Raw genomic sequence first — 27,790 nt, 5'->3', positions numbered from 1 at the left:
AAGAATTTTCCTTAGTCGCCTAACGTCGAGGCTAACCACCACGGCGCTTAGTCACACACTTCTTAGGCATCCGAAGCGAGCAGTCATCATCAGTAAAACATGAAAAGCATTTGGGCGATTCCGTGTTCAGACCGGAGCTGTTGAAGGGCTTTTCCGGATTTCATTCCAGGGGCTGGCACTCTAACAGCGGGTACAGTTAACTTCCAGAGGCGAGTCTGTGACTAAAGACATAACAGCAAACAAAAAACAAAGCACACGCACACCCCAGCCCCGATACAGAGGCGAGGTGCGCTGCCCGCCCCGCCGCTGAGCCGGCCGTGTCGCTGGCACTAGCACCGCCCCTCCCGGGGCCGGGTGTGGGCTGGGCTTGCCTCCCCCGCCGGTGGTTGTGTGCGGCGCGGTGCGGAGCGGAGCGCTGGTTGTCGGCCGAGCGGCGGGACGCTGTCGGGATGTTCAGCTGGCTGGGGAAGCAGGGCGGCGGGCGGGAGCGCGGCGGCACCGACGTGGTGCAGACGGTGACTGGTGGGCTGCGGGACCTCTACCTCCGTAAGCTGCTGCCGCTGGAGGAGCACTACCGCTTCCATGACTTCCACTCGCCCGCCCTGGAGGAGGCCGACTTCGAGAACAAGCCCATGGTGCTGCTGGTGGGGCAGTACAGCACCGGCAAGACCACCTTCATACGGTAGGCGACTCCCCCGGTGCGCGGTTCCTTCCCCGAGGCCCCGCTCGGGGGTGCCTGCCCGTGCCCTGTCAGCCTCGCCCCGCCGCAGTGCTCGCTCCGCTCCTGCCCAGGGCGTTCCTGCTGCGCGATAAATGCCTCCTGCGTGCCAGCAGCGAGCCGTCCCGGGGAACGGAGCACAGCACTGGGGCTGATGGCCGGTCCGAGAGTCCCCCGTGCCGTGTAGAAGATGCGTGCTGCTCTCCGCTCTGTTACATGTCAGCTTCCTGCTTAAGAATAGGGTCTCGATTTCGTCCTCTGCTGAGAAGTGTAACCTCGTTGTCTACTTCCTCATAGCTTCAGTTCTTAATCTCTAAATTATTTTGAAGGAAGCATAGGCACTTCGCGTTAAAACGGCGTGATTACACCGGCTATTGCAGACCATTTAACCGTATCTCCTTCCTCCCCCTCCGTTCCCAAAAGTAGTTTAATGCATAGATTGGATGTGAAGATAACAGAGAAACAAAACGACAGTTCTGGGCAAAACCCGCATGATATCTGGATAACCCCCCCCCCCCAGCTTTTGATCAGTCGCATTGAACAAGCACTATTACTAATAAGGCAGCTTAACTATATTGCTGCTGTTTTAGTATTTGTTGTCTTTCCTGTCTCCGTTAACGCTAAGTTTGTTGGTGACTGGTGTTAGGAGGCTGAAGGCATTGCGTGTGAATATTTTGCATAATTTGAGTGTGCTTTTCTTATACCTCTTACAAATCAGTCTGAGGTTATACAGAACTGCAAAAGATGCTGCTCGGTCACTTGGATCAAATTTTGACATACTTACATCCAAAGTTCATTATAGCCCTTCTGTACATTTTACAGATGTTTCTCTTTTGGTTCCAAAGGTTACAGCCAGCCTTGCTTAACACTGTTATCACAGTGCGGATCTACCTCCCTTCTCCACTGAAGAGCTATGCTTGCTTTTACTCACCTGAGAGCTTTTCAGACGTTTGCAGAGCTAATCATGTTTCTTTTCTTGTTATAAAACGAGCTAATTGGAAGCATAAAGTTGAACATGGTTCTTTAGCGATTAGTACTAAGTTCCTGCAAACGCTGCAAGTGGTTTTGTTCAGAGAAGTATTGTAAAATTAGAAATAGGGCTGTAATAAAAAGAAGATAAACTTAGTTTCAGGATCCCAAAAGGCAGAAGGTAGTCACAAGAAGGTGTGTGTTTGCAGGGAGGTGATTTGGGGCTTACCAGCATTTCTCTATTCATGCAGATTGATTTTCTTTGAAATGACAGTTGCCCTTTCAGTCTGTATATCTTTCCAGATACACATTGTTACCAGGCTCATGGACAGGGGGTGGTGAGAGCGTGGCTAATACAGAGACAGAATGGTCCCAAATGCGTATGTACCAGAACCTGTTCTGCCTGTCAGCTGAGTTGCTGTGTCATTTACAATTAAGAGGAAACTTTTGCCCCCTCCTTTCCCCCAAGAGTTTGCCTTGGATGAGAGCACACTTTGTTGACTTATGTATGGTCAACTTTTCTGTCCTTTATAGCTGTCCGTATTTTACTAGAGTGCAAGCCAATATGGCACTTAGAAACGCTAATACTCCTTACATTGCCTTAGATGTAGTTTTGGTACTTCTGCTTTGTGAGTAACTTGTTATCACTGCAACCGTAAAATACTGAGCAATAGGGCTGGCTGATACAAACATACAGTCTGAATGAAGTGTCGTTTATTATAGCTATTTTCAGCTCTTTTTAGTATTGGTCACTGCTGGATGAAGATGCCCAGACAAATTTGACAAAGTTTCAAAGATGTTTTCTTACACATTTTATTAAAATATCTCACTCAATGGTGGAGATGAGTTTACTGTGATATGCCCTTCTCTTCACCCACTTGCCCCTTTCTCCTGTCCCCTTTTTAGGTAGATTGCAGAATGTTTTAACCCTTTACTAGGTATTGGAGAAGACAGGCATTGTCTGTACAGCCCCAGCCAGTAACAGCAGCTGTTACTGCTTCTAAAGGACCACAGTCTGACCTCACCATGATGAACATGCATTACATCAGTGTTTGCTATAGAATAGATAATAATTGTCTGAATAAGCATGAGAAAATGCTCCATTCAAGATGGGCAGCAGCTTAGACAATAGTGTCACAGTGGCTGTTACTCAAAATCCATTTCAGAGGAGAAAAAGAAAAACAAAAAAGAGAAGTGCTTGTATGCTAAAGGCAAGGCTTAGAGAACTACATGGGAAAATATTAGTGTCCAGGTCAGTCACAAATAAATATCCCCTCTGATAGGCTGAATTTCCCATGGGAAAATGTCATATACGCTCAAGATGGTTATAATTCCAGGCTTATTATAGATAGTTTTTCTTAGAATGAAGTTCAGCTATAGTGTTTTTCACCCACTAGCATTTTAGCAAGCAAGCATTATGTTAGATCTTAATTAAAACTGATTTTTGTTCTACATTTCTCCTTTTCATAGTCAGCAGGACATGCTAGATCTGTTTGAGTGTTTACTGTTTTCTAAGTGTGAAAATAACAGTTCTGTTTAATGGACATATATTCATTTGGGGTTTACTTTGATTTAGACCTTATTATGAGAACTCAACCTTTTCATACCTCTGACACATCCATATCCACCCAGTTCCTTCCATTAAGTCTTCATGGAAAACACTAATCTAGCAAGGACTGAATGTCCTTGGGGATTAAGAGATGCAAACAAACACTTCCAGGTTTCCAACAGCTCTTACGGTTTTTCACTTGATGCTGTTTATATCTTTGCGCTTGGAACAATGCAGTGAAACAGGCCAGTTTCACTGTCAAAGGTGTAACATGGTGATACTGCTTTAGTCAAGTGTCTGACAAAGCTGACAATTCAAATAAATATATCCAGGCCCAAATGTTAATACAAAAGTTTTTAACGGGTGAGAGCCAAATGCCTATCTTACATGAGCTTCTTGTCCTTGCAGCTTCTGTAATTCTCTCAATTTCTCCTTTCTGCTTTAGAAAAAGAAGCAGGGAAAGGAGGGACAGGAGAGTTGTAGTATATGAAAAAAAGATAGGAGCTGCAAGTTTACAGTTGTTGACCTTTTTCTTGTAGTCTAATCATGTTTATCTTGTTTATAAGTTTTCTGATTTAGAAGTGTAAGAGACTGACTTTTTTTTTAAAAGAACTTGTCAAGATGAGGGAAACCAGAAGTAAATTCCTTCCCTTGCCAGGCCATGCTTTTACTTTGCTCGCAGGTATTACTCAGAGGCTAAAATGGTAAACTTCCTTCTATTTAACTCAGCAGAGCTGGGTTTTGTGAAAGCACCCTTTTGCATGCATAATATCTGGAGTCTGCAAGTAGCATGCAATCACTTGAATTGCAGGAATGGGCAGCATCTATTTCTTCACGGGGGAGAAGGTCTATCTTAATTTTTTTCTGGTGAAACCTGGCACTAGCTCTACATGAAAGTTTTAGTTGAAGTATTTGGAGCAGAGCTCTTAACTAAAGCAGTCATCTGCTGGTTTTGTTGTGGTTTTGTTTGAAAGTATGGAAGACTTGGTGCAGGATGTAGTGTGGAGGTGAGCAGCCTTATGAAAGGAGACTTGAGTTTGTATCCCAGTGCATCACAGGGTATCCATGCTCAATGCTGCTCTGTCCAGTTCATCTCTGTTCATGTCAAGGCATTTATGGTTCAGATGATTATCAGTATCCACAATTGTGAATAATCTTTGCTGTCTCTGGAACTTTGTAAACCATTTTCCCGTAGCCTGGCTATACGTCTTGCAAAGGAACATAGATGAATGTTTATTGGCAAAGCAGAAAGGTTATAGCCCAGGTAAAAACAAAGGGAGAAGAGTCAACAGGATGTCTGTTGTTTGATCTAGACTGTCTTTGGGAGTTTGCTATTTTTAAGCATTCTTCCTGTGAACCTTTTTGAACTCCCTCTCTGCTGTAAATTCCTGAGAAGGGCATGCAGTTGCGGATGCTAAAAATCCAGGTATTTTCCTGTGTTAATGTAGCATACTGTACAACAATATTTGCAGCTTTTCAGTTTACAGAAGGCTGCTTATCCCTTTTGTGTAGCTAAGTGAAACAGATATTTTCATGCAGAGAGGAAGTATGATATAGCTTGTTGTCATGGCTTAATTTTCATGTAAGTGACCAAGAGAAAAGGTTAGATTTTGTTTAGTTGTATGTGAGATAGCGTTGTGGCTTAACCCCAGCCAGCAACTAAGTACTGCACAGCTGGTTGCTTGCTTCCCCTGCCTGGGTGGGATGGGGAGAGAATTGGAAAAGTAAAAGAGGGGAAACTTATGAGTTGGGATAAAGGCAGTTTAATAAGTAAAGCAGAAGCTGCATGCACAAGCAAAGCAAAACAAGGAATTCACCATTTCCCATTGGTTCAGCTACTTCCAGAAAAGCAAGGTTCCATCACACATACTGGTTACTTGGGAAGGCAAACGCCATCACTCTAAACATACCTCCCTTTCCTTCTTCCCCTAGCTTTATCTGCTGAGCATGACACCATATGGTATGGAAAATCCCTTGTAGTCAGCTGCCCCCCCTGTGTCTCAGCTTTCTGTGCACCCCTGGCCTACTCACTGGTGGGGTGAGATGAAGCAGAAAAGGCCTTCACTCTGTGTTGGTGATGCTTAGCAATAACAAAAACATCTCTATTATCAACACTGTTTCCAGCACAAATCCAAAACATAGCCGCATACTAACTAATGTGATGAAAATTAATTCTATCCCAGCCAAAACTAGCACACTCGTACAGCCAGTGCTCAAGTACTAGTTTATTTTAGTATGATTCTTGGTGTGCAACTATGAATCAGTCTTGATGGAAAATACCTGCCTTGCAAAGTGTTTCCTATGTCTGTTGAATGGCTGTACCAGGCTCAGCACTGTGACATGGTTGGGTGGGACTTGGTATTTGGAAGGAGATCTTGCCTTCCTGGATCATTATCACTACAAAAGCCTGATTTTTTACAGCTGGCTTTGACATTAACTCGCAAGTATCACTGCAGTTCAGTAGCACCTTATTCTTCTTTAGTCATTTCAATAAGGAGTTAATCTGAATTTTCATTACTGAGTTCCAAGCTGAAAATACAGATGTTGCAAATCATGAGAGATGCTCCATAGTTCCAACTCCTTGTAAATTCTGCAAGTGTTGCATGTGCAGCAACTTCATGAGGAGGCCATGAGATTATTTTCTTAGCTATCTAAAAGACCACCACCACTGAATGTCCGTAACCGTACCTGCCAGGTTCATGAACTTACAATGGATAGCAGTTATCCTATTACCCTGGAGGTGTCTTATCGTGTATTCAGATCCCATCATGTAGTTTTCTCTGACCTGGGATATGGCACTTTGGCCATGTGCATTTGGTGGAGTACGATGGTCTTTACTGCTGCTCTGGGAGCTTCTTGCCATATGCGTTGCCACTCTACAGATTGCTGCCTCTGTCAGCAGAAGTCTGGGAATGACAACTGTATCAAGAGAAGAACTTAATTATGAGTCACATAGAGATCCTTTCTCTTTTAAAAGAGGGGCAATGAGGAAAAACATATTTGAGAGACTTTGAGGTAGAACCTTTTATTACGGCACATTAAAAAACTTGCTTTAGAAGAGAAAAATGCAATTGATCTTTCAAAATCAATTCTGTGGATAAGTCCAGTCTGGAAAATTGTAGTGGCTCTTGTGTGTTAGCCTTTGCATCCTGTTCTAGAGGGCTCTAGTCTGCAGTGGTCTTCTGTGAGGAGGCAGGAACATGCTTTTGTGTTTCAGATGTTCAGCTGTTCTCTGTGACACTTGAAAGTCTGGGGTTTCCATGTGTGAAGGGCTCAAATGCTACCAGAGGAGTTTTATCTTCATTTTGTTACATGATCAACTTCATAAGATGAGGGATCTGCTGCATTGTACACTCCTCCTGTGCAGAGAGGTTTGAGTGTTGTATTGGAGTGTTTTTGCTTTTGGAGAGAGGCTAGTTTTATTTTCCTGTTCATGTGCGTTAGGTATAGCTTATTCTAGGAGTAAACCAAATTGACTTTGGCATGTTCTGGCAGGAGTGTTCTTCTGTTCCTTCTTTCCCACAGATTTTAGCATTGGCATTTATTTATTATTTTTTCTTGGTTTGTTTGGAAGCAAAAAGCTGCTGGGAATACCATGTAAATAACTCGTCTGTGCTTTGAGCCTCCCATATCATAGACTGAGCTGATTTGAGCCAGTTTGGTAAGGGTGGTGGAAAACGATCTTTGAAATGTGTAGTGTACATTTAGTTCCTTAAATTCAGCTTCTGTGCACTCATCTGTAAAGTCTGTGAATGTTTGGTATTGAATTTAAAGACAAACAGATTGTTCAGCAAGTACAGACACCTTGTAAAGTGTTTTGGTTTGGTTTTGTTTTCTCAGCAAAAGCAGCCTGCAAGTCCTCTCAAATCAATATTGAATTCTGAAATGATAGCAGAACAGGCATAGGGCTGTTGGATTAAGAGTCAGAACAAACCTGTTATTCAAAGACTGTTGTTAATATAGGTGTGCTCAAACCTAACGAGTGCTGTCGGTGGAGGTAGGACCATCACCTGTGCCTATAGAAAAATTCTGCTTTAAATGCAGCTTTGATTATGTAAAGTTAAATTGTTGTTGGTTAGAACTGTGGGTTTATTTTAAGAGCTCCAGGGTAACTTGGAACCCATGGAATTAATAAGTACAAGATGACTTGATTGGAGAATTCTAATGTTCCTGTAATGTCACGTTACAGCACTCTTGAAAACACTTTGGTTTTAGCATGTGTCTTTCTGTGAATACATGCTCCAGTTCCATTAAGTTTTAGCATTTAAACATGCACATGCCTTGTTTGAGACCTTGTTGCCCAGGAAGTCCAGACTTGGTGTATCAGACTTGGTCCTTTGAGTGCGTGTTGTCTACATCGCTGAGAGGACTATTCAAACTGAGATGCAAGATGTTTTCTGTTGGTACAGCGCTGCCTGGTGCCTCTCAGTATGTTACAGTTATGCCTCAAGTTCTACAAGTCTGACTTAGTTAACAATTCCTTTTCGATATGCGAGTCAAAAGGAAAAAAATCCTTTCCTGACTCCCAAACATATTTTACTATTGCCTCATAACTGTGATACTGCTGCTGGTGATTAGGTGAGTTAAAGTTGTTAAGAAGGGTTAGACCTGTCAATACGCTAATGCTGCTTATGTGTTGTTTCAAACTACTCCCTTTTAGTACCAGCAGCACTTGTGTAGGCTTGAAAGCACACACAAAAGCAGCAATGTCTTGTAGTGTAATGTACAGCACTGGGATTATTGGTAGAATCATCCACGTGAATAGTTCAGGTGCTGCAGTTGAGGGAATACTTTTCACCCTTTTTTTTGTAAAGGGATTTACTTTATCATTTTACCTAGTAATTGTGGAAAACCTGGAACTCAGTTGGTTTTTTTTGTTTTGGTTTTCCTTTGTTTTGTTTTTTCTCTCTCCCTAGTTAGTAGGAATAATGTAATGCAGGAAAAAATGTATTTGTATTATTATTATATTGTATATGATTGGGAATTTTCAAGTGAATTATAGATACTTGCTTTTGCCATAGTTTCCAGTCATTCGTTCTGTTATTTCATGTGTTCTCCATCTCTAGATACCTGCTCGAACAAGACTTTCCAGGCATGCGGATTGGTCCAGAGCCTACCACAGATTCTTTTATTGCTGTGATGTATGGAGATGCAGAAGGAAATGTTCCTGGAAATGCCCTGGTTGTTGATCCTAAGAAGCCATTCCGTAAACTCAGCCGCTTTGGAAATGCTTTCCTGAACAGGTGAGATCTGTTTGCTTGCCGTCTTCTAATTTGTACATGTCTTCTGGATAAGTACATATTCAGGCTCTCAAATGTTTAATTTTGACTAGCTGGTCTTCAAGCAGTCCCATAGACCAGCATGATAGCATTAGTATCTGGGTGGCTACTGTGTATTTGCAAAACAGGGAAGAGTTGTTTAGGGGCTGTGGATATTGCCATAGGTAACTTAAGAGGCAGACTAAACATTTCCAGTTTAAAGTTATTAATAACTTTGCTCGTATTGTGTGAGCAATCACCTTGTTTTCTTCCTGTATTTGATGGTAATTTGACATGGAGGCCTGGCTTTTTAAGCCAACTAATCTAAATTGGTTCTCTTTTAACAATAAACTTTCCTGTTTGGCTGATAAATGCTGGCATACATGTTAAAAGTTTGTCATGTACGGCCTTATCTCTTGCTGTGCTTACTCACAAAAGAAAGTTCATAGCTGCTTATAGTTGGCTTGGCTATCACTTTGAAGAGTGATAAGAATATGTGCTGTGGGAAGCTACAGCCAACTCCCATTTTAAATAATATCTTTGTGGTCCAAGGCCCCCTTCTGTAAGATTATCAGCTAAGTCCTGTCCTCCAGATCACTGTTCTGTTTCTTCCTTTCCCCACCATTATGCTCTATATGAAAAATTAATATAATTATACTGTACATAGTATTTTGCACAATAGTCAAATATTTGCACAGAACATCTGATAACGCTATGTGTTTGTTTGGATGAATGGTAGACACGTAATTTTTTTGGCTAAATCATCTATCCAGCTCGTTGTGTCAGGTTCTGACTCTTGTGCAACATAGATTATCTATTTGTTCGCTAAAAAGATGTACATTCAAAGTAACTGACTAAATTGTTCCAGTTCTTCTGGTGACCGTGATACTGTTATACCACAGTGCTGTGGGCAACCATTATCTTCTCCAATAGTCCTACTTGTTCCTTAGCTTTGCAGTGGAGATCTATGTGCTTATGTGCCTTTAGTATCACCCTCAGTATGCCACTCTGATCATATTGCTGATTTTTCAAGACTTGTCAACTCTTTTCTCTTTCCTTCTTCACCTACGTGAAAATGTCTTATGCTTCAGTTCAGTATCTTTGAATAACATCTCCCTGTTCTTACCTGCAATCATAATTTTACTTTTCCTTCTCTCGCTTGCCACGCTGACAATCATTTATACTCAATATTAACATTTTTCACTACAGTCTTTAGTAGATTTTTCTCTACACACACACACACACCATCCCCCACCCCCTCCACCCCCTTTACCCCTACTTTTGTTTTTAAAACTATTTCCCAATCCTAGTGTTTTGCCTTCTGGAAGACCTTAAGGATATGGACACTTAGGCTGTGAAGTTAAATGCCCTTCTTATCTAAATGTAACATGAAAGGAAACAGCGGCTGAGGTAATGGAGAAACTAAAACCAAACAGGAACACAGTAGCACAATCAAAGCTGGTACTTACTAATGAGCTGCGTTAATTCATTTATGTTACCTCTTTTTTCCATGACCCCTTCTTACTTCCCCCTGTGTCTCACTGCTTGTGATAGACTGTAAGGCTCCTGAATGGAGAAATTTGTCTCTTTATTTCTCCTGTGTGCTTTTAAGTAAAGCTGTGGGGGAAGGGGATGGAGACAGGACATAGTGTGCCCTTACATGCAGGTTAAAGTAAGGGAGGAAAGAATACTGCAGCATACCAGATGATCAGGAAGTAAACTGACGCTGCTGAGAAGAAATGTGTGGTCCTCTGCTATTCTAACAGATACCTGAATGGACGCAAAAAGGAGTATAAGTTCTTACTGGATTCTTCAAGGCATCCAAAGTTAATGCAAAGGACCCAAAAAATAAAAAATCATCAGGTGATTACAAACCTGTTAATTTCATTTTTGCAAACAATGTAACTCATTTTGGCAAGGATAATCTAATAATGCTGGTTTTCTTTAGCAATAGTTTTATGATACGACAGTGTCAAAGATCTGATGTGTCATAAGCAGTTGCAGTCATCTCATTCACACAACTATATTTGTAATGCTTTTTTTTATTAATATCTCTTTTCATTAGGTAGAGAGTATTCAGTTTGCTTTTTATGATGCAGCACTTACCATACAGGTCATGTATGAAGTAATGGTTCAGAGCCAAGTCTTGATGTTGAAAAGACATATTCAAATGCAGCTAGCATCACAATTTTGTCTGGAATATTAATAATTATTAATTAAAATAATTTGATGTAAGATTTTTAACCCATCTATTTTCTTTGGATTATGGTTATGTTCTAAAAATTAATTCAGAGTTTATCTTTCTATTTCATAACCTTTTCCTATATACTTTATTTCTCCCTTTGCCACTAATGACTGCTGCAAAGTCTGCAGTGTCCTTACATTTCTGAGGCCTGTTGTCCCCTGTTTTGTTGCGCAGCCTTTTCCAGCTGCTCCATTCTGGGTAATGCCTAAATCAAAATACTACTGTATTGTTCACCTGAAATAATGGTGCCCATCTTCCTGTAAGATAGGTCTAGAAACATCTCTGTGATACTAATCAAGTGCTGGGCTTCTAGGGTAAAATTAAGTGATTAAATATATGTATATTTATATATGAAAATTCAGTCTTGACACTTCCAAATTTATGAAAGCTACTTCATGTTGTACATAGTAGTGATGTATTTTTCTGTAATGGTTGACACAGTCAAATGTATTTTCTTTGTGGCTCCATAAAATGTGTTTGCTTTAACATAGTGTCTCCTTTAGGTTTAGGAAAGTTAAAAAGGAAGTTCTTTTATTCAATAATACCTCACTGCTCTTTCAAAAGCATCCCTTAAGCTTGTAGAAAATTAGCCTTAATGGAAGAGTTTGCTTAAGATATATAGTACTTTCTATACCTGGTGGTTCACTAAAATTAAACAAAATAAAAACCTAAAAATTACTTTTTAATTTTGTTCACTAAAAAAAATAAACAAACCAAACCCAAAAGAGAAATAAAAACCATAAAGGCTAGTGCTGTTTACACACGCTAAGGTTTTCTCAGGCCAAGATGGCTGTTTCTTTATTCCCTCTTGAATTTCAGGGAGAGGTGTAGCTGATGCTGCTGTTTCTGTTGTACCCAAGGAGGGATGCTGTGTGCTTTTGTTACAGACTCATGACTACAAGGTCACCCAAAAAAGAAGGTGAAGCGAGGTGTAAGGATTTTTTTTCTTCCTGATTTCCTTTGAATCATCTGGATTGTGACCTGTCCAACAATAGCTTCCAAACTGATGTCTCTTACATTTTGTACCTCATATTTGCCTGAATTCTGCCTAACTCAGGTTATCTTTGGTCTTAAAGTTCTCGCTTGACTTTGGCACAGTTAAGGTTTGCTGTCTGTGATAACCCTTGAGGCAGTGTGCTTTCTAAAGCGACGGGTTAACCAGGGCTTCTTACAGCCTGCACCTGCAACTTGATCCTGTGCTGGGCTGCCTATGGGCAGCTCCACAGGAGGCGGGTGGGTTGCGTTGTGTGCTTGTTAGTACAGTCTCCAGCTGCTGCCCGGTAAGAAGATTAAACTCTTATGCAAATCTCTTAAAGGCAGTTTATGATGAAGGGAGGTGAAGTCCTTCAATCAACCGCCCCAGAAGCATCAGAGTAGCTTGTATTTAATGCACACGGTGTTCTGCCTGACTCTTGGAGGCCTCATGAATTATTTATTTTTCATAATAGCACCATTGAATTTGTCTCCACAGAGGCAGGAGGTTATTGTTTAGAGCATGCTGTATGTAATCTGAACTCTTGGTTCTGGCAGTGTGAAAGCTTTGGCTAGGTTAGTGGGAGAAACTGTGTTGTTTTCAGTCCTCCACAAGTTCCACCTTAGGAAGGGTGATGGAAGATGGACCATTCAAATACTGCCAGAGGAGGTGACAGGGTGACTTGCCAGTGACTGAAATATAAATATATTTGTAGAATCACAGAATGGTTTGGGTTGGAAAGGACCTTAAAGATCATCTGGTTTCAATCCCCCTGCCCATATTGTTAGTATGACTTTCTGCCTCCTTCCTTTTTCTTTGGAATCTCTTTGAATTTGGGCAGAAGTTGGAGTACATGAAGAATTCTTTTTTGCCAGTAGTAATTTTGGTCATACAAACATTTTGGTCATGTTTGTTTTGTGGAGTCTTCTTTTAATGTTGCATATATGGCCAATGTTATCAGCTCTTGCAAAATTTGGAATTCTGTCAGCAGCAGCCATAGTTTTTGCAAGGTTTTCCTGTGTTTCCTCTTATGAAAAGCTCTCTATTTACATTTTTTCTTACACATGCACGGTTGCCAAACATAGGAGTTCATTGGGACTTCAGAAATGATTTCTTTTTTTTAATGTCACTTGAGTCTTTCTAAAAGCAGTTTCATAAAGGGGAGCTCTCAAGGGACAATCTATACATGGGCTCCAACTGTTCTTAATATATTTTTCTTTTTCCCTCCTCATTTCCTGCAGGTTCATGTGTTCTCAGTTACCCAACCAGGTACTGAAGAGCATCAGTATCATTGACAGCCCTGGTATTCTCTCTGGAGAGAAGCAGCGCATCAGCAGAGGTGAGTTGCAGGGACTGGAAATAACATCCTCATCTGCCGAGGACCTGTTTTAGTGGTATTGAGGTGTGCTGTGCCCCAGACTTTCTTATACAAAGCCTATTAAACCAAATTTAAGGCTGGATGTAGGATTTGGATTTTTTTCTCTTTAAAACGGAAGGGGTTGGGATTTCTGTCATCCTGCTTCTGTGGCTGCAAATGGCTATGTCCGCATGTTCTGTTGACTGATTAATGCTTTGAAACTCTGAGAAAAAGCCTTATTTCCATCATTTAAATTGCTTTCCATAAAGTAGTAATAGACTCCTGTACTACTGAAGTTCATGAATGTAGAATTCATGAATTATGAAAGTTTCATAATACCTATAGCTCTTCAAGCTGGTTATGTTTAATAACTGGGGGGTTGGGCTATAAATAAGGTGCTTTTATTGCAGGCACAGTTGCTAGCTTGCTTCTTAAGGTTGCTCAGTCATACTGTAATAAAATTTTCATTTGAAAGTGTTAAGGTAGCAGCAAGAAGAGGGAATGAGTATGTTTTTAATAAGAATTCTGCAAAGAACTGAACCCCATTTTTAACATGCTGTGTGAACTATCAGCCTCTTCTGAGAAACTACTAAAACAAAAAGGCATAATGTAAATAACTTTCTTCCTTGTTTCCCTCAGCTGCATTTAAGTGCATGTCAGATTTCTGTGGAGTCGTAAATGGCAGTGATCCAGTGTGTGGCTTATGCTGCCCTCTGTTTTCAGACCTTGGCTTAAGAAATGGAAACTTGTGTGTTTGATGTCTGTGAGAAGGGAAAATAATCAGTTCTTTGACATATCACACCTGGGATTTTTTTTTTTAGGAAATCCTGGAATAAGTACAATATATCTCAACTATGCAACCATAGTCTTGTCTTTCTATTGCACTCAGAGAATAAGAGACTAAATTCTTAGGACTGCAATCTAAACTATGCTTGCTTAGTAAATTGGTCTACTAGATGTTTCTGGATTCTTTGTTCAGTGATAGAATGTAAGAGGTTTGTCCTTTTTATCATTCATAAAGCATTCATCTTGGGGAGAGAGCTGTTTTCCTATGTGATATATCAGTAAATTAGCAAAAACGAACAGCAATGAGTGGCCTACATCTGAGCAAGCAAAGGCTTAAATACAATGAAATCAGATAAATAAAACAAATACTGCATGCTGTCACTTTTATTTCTAGGTGGAAATAACCAAAGTGTATAACTAATGATCCTGAAAAATCTTCTCATGAGATGTCCACAAAATGTCCAAGTCTCTGTTTACACAGAAAGTCTGGTAGAATCAAAGATGGTTTCAAGTTTCCTACTTGAGCTTGTCTGTTGTGGATTCTAGCTCCCTTTTTTCCTCCAACAAGAAAAATTAGGCACATCTTTCTCCCTCTCTGTTAAATCAAGGGAAAATGATGCTTGGCAGCATTCAGGTATCTGTTGCCACTTTCATAGCAGCATGGAAGTGGACAAGAAATAAGCAGAAAACTAGAGCATCATATTAATATGCCACTGAAAAAGTGACCAGTTGTGTGACAAAATTGAACACTATTAGGGATTGCTTTGGAAGTCCCAGACTGCATGTGTGGAACAGAGTTGTGTTTCACTCCGGATTGTTTCACTGGTAATTGCTTAAAGGACCGTGGCTCTTCACTGCCATCTAGAATTGCTTTTTAAGCGTTACAAAACATATGACTGTTGTTCCTTTATTGTTCAGAAACTCTGTTTCTTGATTGTGTGTGCCTTATCAATTGTTTCTGTGGCCTAGCTGGCCTGCCCTTTGGTTATGTTAGACTTTCACCTAAGTTGACAGTCATCAGCAATAACCTCAAACTCTTACCTGTTTCACAGGCATTAACTTGACTAGATTTCACGATTATTTAAGTATGCTAAGGGTTGTCTTAAATATGTAACTTGGCACAGTTCTTTTATTACAAATGTGGTTTAGCTTTAACCAGTGTGGTTGTACCATACATAAGGTTTTGGCGGGTTAGCTTTAGAGCACGGTTCTCTGTGCCCCACTTTTGCAGGGCAACTGCTAGCAAGGTTTAAAGCATCATATACTTAGACATCAGCATACCTAGAGTACCTACAAGTTTCTGTGTGGACCTATTGCATGCACATATTGCATGCTTTTATGATTAGGCAATACTGTGCTCACCCATGTTTGAACTACTGCATAGTCAGGTGCATTTCCTGTACATGACTTTTGGGTTACTTACGCAGTTTCCACACAGTTGGTTTTGTGGAGTACAAACTCAACTCGTTCTGTGATGCTGCATGTAGCAAGGCCTGTTTGACCTGCTTCCTGAAGGAGTCAGGCTGACTTCAATGTATTTATGGTACAAGTCTAATTTAGCATGTTTTGAAGTTTGAGTTGCTTAGATTACTCTTTAAATCACTGTGTTCAAATGTCAGCAGGATTCTACAAGATGTTTTCTGCTGCCCCTAAATGTGTCTCTGTCAGAGAAGGTTCTGTTTGTACACCTTAGGGCCAGCAAAGCTTTTTTCCTACACACATGGTACAGAATGTGTGTTCTTGCCCCTTAAATTCTCTGGCTGCTGCTCACTGGAAAAGGCTGCAGCTGAGCTGCTTCATTATGGGAGCTGCCATTTCCTTTCACTGTGAAGGTGATTACAGACTTACACATAAGGATGCTTTTCTGTGCTCACCAAGAAAGCTCTAAGTTGGAAGAGAGATTCTTCAGAATATTTTTCAGAATTGTAACAGTTTCACAGTTTTATGCTTCAGAATCTTAGAGTTCAATTTTTTAACCTTTTAATTTCTATTTCTCTCTTGTGGTTTTGTTTGGGTTTTGGCTGATTTTGGGTTTTTTGTTTGTTTTTGTTTTTTTTCCTTATTAATCTTTCTGCTGTTTTCCAAATAATATATACAGGAATACAAAATGAGATTTTTTTTTTTTTTGTAATTCAGTCATGGAATATGGCATTTAATAACACCCTAGAGTAAGTGTTTCTATTCTGCATGTTACTGGTGTCTGTTCGTATCTGAGTTTTTTAATTACCTTTCTAGAAGTTTAGTTTATTTCTAACATTACTGAACAGCAACTTTTCTTACTGGTGATGTTTTAATATGGAATAACATCACAGAACCTCAGTGTAAGACCTTCACTCTTTGCTGTTGGTGTCTTTTTCATCATCTTGTAATTGCTTAGCTAATTACATATGAATGGATGTAACATTTGCATAATCATAGAATTTGTCAGGTATCACTAGGAGTAATGTGAAGTCTCCTGAAACCAAGAAAGGAATCAAATGTTAACTTTCCATTTTAAAAAGCAGGAAAACAGCAAAGGGATGATGTAAAAATGCAGGATAGGCACGGTTTCCCAGCATGTTTTATTTATAACTCTGGAAAGCATCCAGGCCATGGATAAAGGAACCGATCACTTTCTGAAGGGTCAAAAATATACACAGGGTGCAACATTCAACACTGTGTCTCTTGGCACACCTTTCCAGCTTCTGTTGTTGGCAGGAGGATGTGCCAGAAGCTTCCTGCCTGTCAGTTCAGGGGCTGCGTAAGTGGCTGGAGGAGAATGTGCAGACCTGTGCCAGCATTGTCCGAAGTCAGGCAAAGCTTATCCCAGTGAACGTCACCCCTGATGCTACAGAAGCATCATGGGTGACGTTCACAAAGCCATGTCAGGCAGAAATGTTCATATTATCTGCAAGATTTGGAAGGAACAATGAGTGTAAAGAGAGGAGGAAGGAGAATTAATGTCTAGCAGGGTGTGGGGAGGACCTGATTTTAGAAAGGGAGGTGGGGTTTGGTTCATGATTGAGTGGCACGAAGACAAGGTGTTCAAGAAGGATGGGGAAAGAGCTCAGAGGAACATGAAAGAATTCGGTTAGCTCACATTTTTAGAACTGGAATTACTTAAACACAAGTAATCTTCTCAGTTCAAGCTGGCTTGTGGAAATGTAGTCATGGATGAAGGTGATGGGTATATTTGCAGCACTGTGTCAGGCTTTCCCTTGCAGTGAGAGACTTCTCTTGCACTGTGCATTCTCCTTAGGATTAGTCCACCAACAGGAGTGCAGTTAACAGTGTTACCCAAGAGCACTGGATTGAGACAGGCTTTCATTAACATATCTGGAATTTTCCACCCTGGACAGCAAAAAGTGCATCTTCCTATGTAGGACTGAGCTTATTTGAAAGACTGGGAAATTTAGGTGCTCACCTGTGGTAAAGCTTTAGAAGAACAGCAAATTGGGCATGGGGGAAAGACTGCATTTGTCCACATCTAAATTGTAATCTTGGTTGTGTGATATTTAGGCAGAAGTGGCAGATGGGATCACTCCATCGCTCTGCCCACCCGTGGTTCATCTGGTAACTGTTCTGAAGTTGGAGGCTCCTCATGGCTGCGTTCATCTGAGAGCCGCCTCTCTTCTGCTGTGCCAGTACTGCTGGCCCCAGGGGTGGAAGAACTGGACACTGCTCAGACTGTCTGTGCTCAGACAGGATGGGTGGAGCCCATCAAGCTTCCCTAATTGCTTACTGCATTGCAACAGCTTTGGGAGATGGTATTAGGGCAAGGCAGGAATCGTTTACCTTGGGCCCCCAAGGGAAGCCTACCGTTTGTTTAAATCTTTATTGCTAACTGGCACAGAAAATTGACCCACACTCATCCTGTGTGGTTGTACAGCTCTTGTCTCTGAGTAAGGCTGTCATGCATGGGGCTGGTACTTTGCCCTGTGCTGGTGACCCGTGAGAGCTCATGATCATTCCTGTTATCCGTGTTTCCAGGGCTGGTAACCATGTGCAGTTTCTCTCAAACTTTGTCATCTCTTCTGCATTGTTTCATTTTATTCTTCTCTGGTTTCTGCTCAGCCTGTTACTGATGCCCAACAGTTATGCCTCTGTCAGAGGCACCAGCTCAACTCCCCCTGTGCAGCCTGGGACGAGCTCAATAGCTCTGCAGTGCTGCTGGTGGATCACTGCTTTCCTCTGTCCCTTAGCTGGGTACAACGGTGACTTGTGACTTTCTAATGTGCTTTTGCCAGTTAATATTGTACCTGGTGAGACGCAGATCCTCAGGCTGGATATAATTGCTGTGACATCAGTCACTGGGAGCAAACCTTTGAAGAAACAGCCGTGTTAGAACATCAAGAGGCTGAAAAACATCAACATCAGTTTATTTTGGTCAAGTTTTCCAAACTGATCAGTGTTGACCTAGTACTGCTCAACTTTGAAAGCCCTAATCCACACACTGGTACTGTATGTGACAGGATCCTAAATGCATTGTGTCTCAGTGCTGAAATATTTAATGATATCCCTGGCAGTGTTCAAGGCCAGGTTGGATGAAGCCTTGGGTAGAATGGTTTAGTGTGGGGTTTCCCTGCCCATGGCAGGGTGGTTGGAACTAGATGATCTTAAGGTCCTTTCCAACCCTAACTATTCTGTGATTCTATGATATATCACTTCTCTGTAGTTCAGGTATACTTTAATGTGTAACCACTGAATTTGTATATAAACCAGGTTCACTTCTAATGACATTTTCATTAAAATGAATAGATTTTTTTCAGGGTTTTTTGTGTTTAATGAGCTCTGTTTCTTATCCATTGTCAACAAGTGAACTTTTCTTTCTCAAAACAAATGCTTCATTAATATTTAATTCATATTTAAAATAAATTTATTGCTAGTTAACATGCACTTGTTGACTGTAAAATTATTTTTTTACAGTTCAAAATCCATCAAACGTGTGGTGGGAATTAATATTTATTTAACCAGCCTTATAAATCACGTTCTCACCTATCAATTTGTGGAAGACTTCACAGGATTAAACTTACTTCATTTTGCAACTTTATGTATTTTATTTCAAGCATATTTTCTTCTATGTGAGTGAAATCAGAACAGGTTATTGCACAGCTCAGATTTATGCACTGCTGCAAATATACTGTGACATGCAAGTGACATACAAGATGTGTCACTTCTCCATTTCCCGCTGAATTTTCATGAAGGTAAATTATTCACGCTGGTTTTGATTAGATTGTTATTGTTAAGTGAGTTCTCTTCCAGCTGCGTTTTGTGCAGCTTTCCTCCATGCCCCTACCTTTCATCTTGCCTTCACCCCTTCAGGAACTGGTCACAGGAAAGAACATACCAAAGCATCAGAGCTGCATTATCTGGAAAGGGGCCACGTTTTGCATTCCTTACAAAGTAATCCTTTTAATGGAAAAGATGATGTTGGCTTTTCTTTTTTGTATAGACAGTTAATGAGTCTGACCTGCATCCTTTTGGATCATAATAATACCTTTTTAACATAGCCTTCTCCTTTTGGTTTGACATATTTGTTCTGGATTTTTAGTGAGGCTTTATGCTATCTTTTTTTCTTTTTTTTTTTGGGGGGGGGGGGGGAGGAGAGTCAGGGAAGACAGGTAACTGGGGACATTTTCTTTTAACCAAAATGTTTGGGTTTCATTTCATATTCTATTTCTGTTTTTTAAACATAAGATTTAAGTCTGAGTTCTTTCCTGTGTTGCTAAACATATACAAGTATGCTCCATGACAAAGCTGGAGTTCACCATGTTTTCCTACTGCTTTCCTGTATGTCTGCTTTTCTTGCTGTTGGCCCTAGCCAGGTTCTACTGGAAAGCAAAAGAAGTGCTGAGATGCTTCTGGGTTCCCTGTTAAAGGCTAACAGCTTGAAGGTATAATGACTGAATTGTTTAAGAAAAGTTAAGCAACTTTACAGTGTGCCTGGATGTATACTTTACATATACTGTTTAAAAGATGCTAGGGAGAATGAGGAGTGAGGAAGTCTTCTGTATCTGGGCCAGGTGTATATGTGTTGAATAATTGGCTCATGTATGAGTAGTCTAAGAGGGTTTTCTTGGCTGGGGGATTGGAGGTTTAAAAGCTTATCTTGCACAGCTGGGAAATGACCCAAGACACCCTGGAGGGCTCACTGGTGATAACTGAGCTTCCTTTACTCTTAGCATTTGAACATATTCTGCCGGGAGCAAAACCATTTATTCTGTTTGGGTTACTTTACACCAGTCCTTGCATTTTGACTACTCCCTCTTTTAGCTCTGGTTTGTTTCTAAGAGGAGGAGGAGGGGTGGGATGTTGGCTCCCAATTCATACTGTGCTGTTCCTTACTCAAACAAGCTGAGTCACATCCACGCCAAGCCCCATGCCATGTCACTAGTGGTGACTCTCTGCAGATTAGATGTGTCACTTCTGAATAAGCAGCTCCTGAATACTGTGTGTGGTGTGGATTAGGCACCAGCTGCACTTATAAAAGCATTCAGACAGGTGCTAAGAATAGGCTTTCCTTCAGAACATCAAAAAGTTTCGGGTGATCAGAATGGTCATTGCTCAGGCTCTGTAATCTGTCACGTCCCCAGAGCCATCAGCAGCACAGGCACATTACTTGTAAATTTTATCTCTGAGTCTGCTGTGGCAGAAATAACAGCGAGTGTTGCAATGCAAAATGAGGTGAGTTTGGAAATGGTTTGAAAATCCAAGTATTTTCAGTTGCTGACTTACTCTGTAGTGCTGCACCTGCACTGTTTCCCTTGTCAGTATGATAGGCATATACTACCAAAGTGTCAGTATTAGGCATATACTACCAAAGTGGTCAGTATTAACATTGACAAAGAGAGCTTCTGATAAGAGCCCCACAGACCTGCATGGCTTGTGTGCTGTGCTGGAGCCAGAACTCCCGGGAAGAAGCAAACATGGGTATGAGATGGTAACTCACAGCAGCACAGAAGATAGTGACATAAGAGATGGCTGGCAATGTTGAGGGAATGGCAATGATAAAAATAAAAGGCTGTAGCAGTGAGACTGGTCTAAGGAAATGTAGCATACAACTGGCCTGACCTCATTGTCCACAGATGCTCTCCTCCAGGTGGACCATCTCCTTTCCCCCCCCCCTCTGTGATGCTGTGAGTCCCTTGCTCTCTATCCCCAGCCCTACATTCTCCGAGACCTCCTTTTCTGAGTGTCAGGACTGTAATAGTATATTCTTCCTTCAGGCTATGACTTCTGCCAAGTCCTCCAGTGGTTTGCCGAGAGGGTTGATCGCATCATTCTCCTTTTTGATGCCCATAAGCTGGATATATCCGATGAGTTTTCGGAGGCTATTAAGTCATTCCGGGGCCAGGATGACAAGATTCGAGTGGTGCTTAATAAGGCTGACCAAGTGGACACGCAGCAGCTGATGAGGGTCTACGGTGCACTCATGTGGTCCCTGGGAAAGGTGATCAACACTCCAGAGGTGCTGCGAGTCTACATTGGCTCCTTCTGGTCTAATCCTCTCCGAAACACAGAGAATCGAAGACTCTTTGAAGCCGAGGCACAGGATCTTTTCAAGGATATCCAGGGGCTCCCGCAGAAGGCTGCTGTGCGCAAACTCAATGATCTCATTAAGAGGGCAAGACTCGCAAAGGTAAGAAAAGATAATAAGCCCTAAATTAATTGAATGAGCAGTGTGGACTTCTGAGCAAAAATGGAGAGGATTTGCATTTACATTGATGTAAGAATAGTCATCTGAGGGAGTATACCACCTCTTATGTTGGCTTAATTAACTCTCTGAATGTCATGATATTAAAGGTTGTTTTGCTTTGGGTTTGGGTTTTTTTTTTGTGGCCTGAGCTTTAGCGCACACTCCTAAAGGCAGTTGCTTCTTTGAAAATTCCATTTAAATTGTGTTCCTGATGATATTTTGTTACACGTTGCTATGATCTCAGTCAGTTTTGTGGATGCGGTTGGCAGCTTTTTGCCTTCAATTTTTACAGTCATTTTTGAAGTGGAAAAGTGTCAGATGGATCCTCTTTAGGTGTTTCTTTGTAATGTAAAATAAAAATGGATAAAGGTGAATACAAAATACACTGTTCATAGGACGCACTAATTAGACAGCTATGGAAGGGGAATACACTGTTTATCTGCAGGAAAGCAGCAATGAAGTCTTCCTGGTGTTGTCTTTCTGTCTTCCAGCTGAACTTGAAATACAGGCACTCAAAAATCATTTCTTGCAGCATTGTATCAGGTTTTTTTTTTCACCTATTTCTGTGCCACTCTGTTCTTAATCTCTTCTAAAACATATTCAGTAACCAGAAAACCAAAAGCAAACTCTTAACTTGCTGTCAAATTCGGGCATTTTTTTTTAAGTCCTGTGACTCACTATCCCACTTTGAAGAGGGGAACTGTTCTTATCTACAAGAAACACATGTGCCTTCTGGCAGACATTAGACCACTTAGCATACACATGAGAAGCTCTTGGTTCTTGTGAACTATATACGTATATATACTTTACTGTTTTTTCTAGAAGTATTTTTTAAACATAAGATCCATAAAATTACTTAGTTATTTATAAACTCTCTTAGACAGATATTTGCTGAATCAGTTCTTTCTGAATGAATATTCATATCTACCCTATCAGAAAATTTCATGGGTTTATGCAGAAACCTTGCTTCTTCATGCTGTTTATTTTTTCTCCTCTGTAGAAATATAAATGTATGTGTGATTAAAATGCATACACTCTTTTTAGATACAGGGAAGTGATGTTGTGTTAAAGTTGTGTGAATAAAAACTGGTTACATCATTTTTCTTTAAAAACAGAGATTTCTTTTTTGCCTCCATTTTCAAGTAAGTCTCCTAAATAAGTAAGGAAAGGAATGGGAGAGCATTACCTCTGTACAGATTGTGTAAAATTTGTGCAGAATATTTTAAGGCACCTTCTGCCTTATTTTCATAGGGATTAAGTATTACACTTCCACCACATCTACGTAATCCCTTCAGCTCTTTTTCTGTGGTAGTCTGTCTTCCCCTGGGCTTCAAAATTTCAGCCTTTTTACTGTTTAGCAGTTCAACAGACTTGTTTTCTAATTTTCTAATTTTTTCTGTGTGAAAATTCAAGTAACTTCTGTTTTGGAAACAGCTGCATCCTTTTTTTAATGAAGAAGGACCCAAGTTTTGTAAAGATTTGTCCTGTTGTGAAGATCATTTCACTTCAGTGGTCCTGTCCAGGTCAGAGCTTAGGAAAGCAGTTCGATGACATTAAGTCGTGATAGTTGTGCATTGCTGGTAAAAGCAGGCTGCCCTGGCACTTCCCTTTCATGCATAGAATATCAGTGTCTATACAACAAACTGAATAAATGAACTCACCTCGGTTAAGAAGTGCAACCACTCTGTCTGTATTGGACCAGATCACTTGCTGTGTGGCCAAGCAGATCTTTTTGGTGGTGAAAGGTAGTGGGAGGGCGGTAAAGGGGGAGAGATGAATGGTTTAGGGCAAGGGTAGAAAAAGTGTGCAAGGGCAGGATGGATGTTTTGATAGCAGTGCTGGATTAACTTGATCACAGCAGATAGGAAACTCTTAAGAGCTCTGCAAGTGTCAATGTGTTTTAGAGCTTGTCATCTTAAATTAGTGTCTTTCTATGCTGGAAAGGCTCTGCTTTTCTCACTAATGCTTCACAAGGCAGCCATGGCATGCTGTTCTTATAGTATACTGACTGCTTTATCATCCTCTGGTGGATGCATATATATAGACTATAGGTACTTCTCTGAAATAAATAGATAGGAATGCAGTGTCACTTCAGTTAGATAGCCCTTCACTTAGCATGCTTGGATTACTTGAAGCATTATTCCATTTCTTCCCACAATAACTGGTGAGGCAGATGGAGTTACAAGTCATCAGCACTGAGACAGATGGACCAGTATGGCTAGTGTTCTGTATGATCTACACATGTCACATAAGAATGTGGTTTTGGGGCTTTGTTATTTCTTTCACACTTGGTACTGGTGGAATGCTGTACCTTGCTTCTCCTTACACTGTAAGTGTGCATTTATTTCTTTCAAATATGTTTGCTTTCTCTCTGCCCTCAAAGGAACTCTGAAAGCAGCAAAAGCCAGTTGGTAACTGTTCATGTAAATGTGAAGTTCCAGACACAGTCGTTAATATTATCTTATCCTTGAGCTGGCTTATGGAAACTTTCTTTTTATAACCAGGGTGAAGAACATTAAGTGTAGATGAACAGCAGTCTTGATTTCAGTTTTGCTTCTTCTTAGGTTCATGCTTATATCATCAGCTATCTGAAAAAAGAAATGCCTTCTGTATTTGGAAAAGAGAACAAGAAGAAGGAACTGATCAGCAGATTACCAGAGATCTACATCCAGCTGCAAAGGGAATACCATATCTCAGCAGGAGACTTCCCTGAAGTCAAGAAAATGCAGGTAAGATTATAGATTACAGTTTCACTGAAACAGTACTAAATTTCTGCCAGGACTGCCAAATTAGAAAAGGTAGGACAGGGTATCTCAGCATTATAGTTTAGGATCTTCACAACAGAGCAGCTGAAGTGACAATCGATCATGTGTCTGTTATGGGGTTAGCATGACTTGAAAGCAGTATACAAACAGAAAAACCTGGTCACTTGCGTAGTGTGCATTCACTGATACAGGACTTTAGCAATTGCCATAAGAGTAAAGTCCTCTGTCCTCTTAGTAAATACTTGATCTCTCATGGCAAGTAGTACTAAAGGTTTTGTGCAAATGCAATGGCAGTGGACAGTTATGTGTTAAGCTGGTTCTTTTTTTTCTTTCATTGCTTCTGTAATGCTATCATGTACTTGTGTAGGTGAGAATATCCTTAGTCACATATTACTCATTTTTACCCTACTCTGTTCTTGTTCATACTGATGCTAATTGCTAGTAACAAAGGCAATGCGTTACTCGAAAATTACAACTTGCAACCTATCTCTTCTGAAAATGGTGCCTTTCAGTTTTATCCTGTCCTTTTGAGCTTGTATTCTGTGAAGTGGGAGGAATATTCTCAATTTATACTGTCACTTTTGCCTCTTGTTTCTCTTTTGAACTGTATGCAATCTTACTACCAACTTCCTGTCACTTTCTCACCTTTTTATTTCTGTCCTCTGATTTGAGGCGAGTTGTTTATAGAGAGCACTCTAGGGAAGTACAGCTAATGTTGTGTTAGCAATGGTTTTCAATTTATTTCACAAACCTCAGTTTGCAACTTTTGGATAGCAGATCATAAACTTCTTAAATGTCCTTTGAATTAGAACATAATTCAGCTTGGAAGCTGAATGACTGTGATGGAGGATGTTTTCCAGATTGACACTTGCATATCATTCTGACAACTTACATGATACGCTTACACTGCTAATCACAGAGAGTGATGACTGGCTGATAACCCAATCTATAGTGATGCATGAGTGGGGTTTTTTAGGAACTAAAGTAATTTGTGAATTGGGTATTAACATGAGACAGTAAATTATGGGTGAAACACAATATCTATTTCATCTGTGTTTTCACAGGCATGAATGTTCAAGGGTTTAATGAGTTCAGCTTTTAAAGGGGGTTCTATGAAAAAAGTTGACTCTTTCTTCCCTTACCCCTTTTGTTGGTGATGCAAAATGAGAAAATGAGAGGGGGTCACTTGTCAGTTTCAATACTGAAACAAAATTTGAATGGAACTTGATCAAACTGATAGTGCATGTCACTAAGTCTCAGCAGCAGATGGCAGCAAATATATACACGAGAGATCAGTCACTTCTGTAATGAAGAGCAGAATTACCAAAAACAAAATTGTGCCAAGACAGATAGCAGGTTTGACCTTTGCTTTCTAAGATGTATTGCATATCGTAATTTTGTACTGATCAGTTGCCATAAATCACATGATTTTGTATAAATGTCACCTGAACAGAGTGATGGTTGTTGATAGAAGTTCTGTGTGCGTGAGCAAAGCCACTTGCCTGTGCTTCAGGTTTCTTCGGTTCGTACCATTACAGTTCTGATATGTATGGGAGCAGCTCCTTGAGGTAATAGATGGGATCCGTTAAAGCAGGTTAACACCATTTTGAGAGGGGTTTGGGTAGGTGTGCGTATTTGGGGTTTTTGTTTCCACTGTAACTGTCTCTTCCTGATTAGCATTTTGCACATAGAAATCATATAATAATTGCCTAAAGCATTTTTAATTTTCCAGTGCTCTGGTGTAAAACATGCTTGGGCTCGTGTTGGCATAGCACATATCACCTGGTTAAACATCTCACTGAGGTTACTAGAGTTACGTACAAGGTGAAAACTTGGCAGGGACCATAGGACTTCAATGAGTTCTGGCAACACTTCTACGAAAACACTGCTGCTGTTATCCCAACTCAGTTTTTCTTTATTGGTAAAGGACACTTCTTCATGGCCTAACCACAAGCAAGAAGATTAATCTATAAAATCAGATCAGGCCTCTAAACTCTTGCATTTATTTTGAACTTCAAACATTGCGTAAGTGCTAGCAGGACTGAGGACCTCTTTGCATGTTTCCTTTGATATTTGGAAGAAAATCACCAAATGGAAAGTTGTTCAATAACATTCATCAACTGCCATGATTTTATGCGTTACCACTTTGAAAATTGTTTTGTAAATGTTGTTTAATAGACAAGCTCATACACTGTTGCAAAATTGTCTTAATGTGTTTGAATATATGGTGTGTATGGTACATATGTGTCAGCCTTGCTTTGAGAACTTCAAGAGCAGTTTCAGTTATGGAAGCTGCTTCAGAAGATAACAGATTATTTTAATCTGAAGCCCATTCTTTAGCGTTTTCAATGTATTGGAAATGTTTCTAACTAGTGTCACTGAAACCTTTGTCATTTACAGGAGTTGCTGGAGAATTATGACTTCACTAAATTTCATTCTTTGAAACCAAAGCTAATTGAAGCTGTGGATAACATGCTAGCCAACAAAATTGCCTCCCTGATGAACCTGATCAGACAAGAAGAGAGCAATATGCCCACAGAGATTGTACATGGTGGAGCATTTGATGGCACCATGGCAGGACCTTTTGGCCATGGATATGGAGAAGGTGCTAAGGAAGGAGCTGATGAAGAGGAATGGGTTGTTGCCAAAGATAAACCTGCTTATGATGAGATTTTCTACACTCTGTCACCTATCAATGGCAAAATATCAGGGATTAGTGCAAAGAAGGAGATGGTGACTTCAAAACTGCCCAACAGTGTCTTGGGGAAGATCTGGAAACTTGCAGACTGTGATGGTGATGGCATGTTGGATGATGAAGAGTTTGCATTAGCAAAACATCTCATCAAGATTAAACTGGATGGATATGAACTGCCTGGCACACTACCTTCCCACTTGGTGCCACCATCTCACAGGAAACCTTTCCAGACAGCAGAGTGACAAATAAAGGGAGAAGAATGAGGGGTTTGGAAATCGTTCAACAAATATGTTGAAACCACCAAAATTTGAAATTAGACTTAGATCATTAAACCTCACAGCACATTTCACACAAGTTACTGAAATTAGAAGCGCAGTAGCAGGAAAAACATTCATGTAGCTGTTCCTGCTGACCTTCACTCAGACATGCTTATCACAAGTGCCTTGTATAGATCTGTCCTAAGGTGAAAATGTTTTCTGTAGTCCTGCTTCCATGTCTTGCTGGCTCTAGAAACATAAAGCAGAAAAGACCATGTATAAAAATCACTGATCGTCACCCAATCTAAATACTTACCAACCACAAGTTTCTCCAAATAATTTTTAATAGTGCAAGGAAGCTCTAAATATTAAATTCACCTGCCTATGCAAGGAACATTTTCTGTGCTAAAAGAGACTTCAGGCATGGAGTGAATGTCAGCATCTCTATAGTTTAAGAAAAGGCTGATATAAAAGGAAATGTTATTTTTGTTCTTTTTCTTATTTAATAAGGGGTTAGAAAAAGAGAAGAGTCTTTTAAGTGGT

The 27,790-nt window shown here is 40.5% G+C and overlaps 1 protein-coding gene across 1 annotated transcript; it reads left to right on the top strand.

The window, feature by feature from the left end:
* Positions 1–385: 385 nt before the first annotated feature.
* On the top strand, positions 386–27,761 carry EHD4 (EH domain containing 4). Its single transcript, XM_061462356.1, has 6 exons — positions 386–682; positions 8,303–8,479; positions 12,954–13,051; positions 21,061–21,473; positions 24,095–24,259; positions 26,696–27,761. Exons 1-6 carry the CDS (start codon positions 450–452, stop codon positions 27,230–27,232), a joined length of 1,623 nt encoding a protein of 540 aa, XP_061318340.1. The 5' UTR covers positions 386–449; the 3' UTR covers positions 27,233–27,761.
* The last annotated feature ends 29 nt before the right edge of the window (positions 27,762–27,790 follow it).

Source organism: Pezoporus flaviventris, unplaced genomic scaffold, assembly GCF_033815535.1.
Source record: "Pezoporus flaviventris isolate CSIRO_AGI_PZ_B2104156 unplaced genomic scaffold, CSIRO_AGI_Pfla_v1 ptg000035l, whole genome shotgun sequence".
Classification (NCBI taxonomy): domain Eukaryota; kingdom Metazoa; phylum Chordata; class Aves; order Psittaciformes; family Psittacidae; genus Pezoporus; species Pezoporus flaviventris.
Note: the sequence above shows the minus strand (reverse complement) of the source record. Positions and strands in the feature narration are given on the sequence as shown.

What these genes read in the sequence shown, in the direction of transcription:
- EHD4 (XM_061462356.1), top strand. Translation starts at nt 450, where the DNA reads ATGTTCAGCTGGCTGGGGAAGCAGGGCGGCGGGCGGGAGCGCGGCGGC. An exon ending in GGCAAGACCACCTTCATACG is followed by an intron (nt 683 to 8,302) that starts GTAGGCGACTCC and finishes CTCCATCTCTAG; the next exon opens with ATACCTGCTCGAACAAGACT. An exon ending in CTGAAGTCAAGAAAATGCAG is followed by an intron (nt 24,260 to 26,695) that starts GTAAGATTATAG and finishes TGTCATTTACAG; the next exon opens with GAGTTGCTGGAGAATTATGA.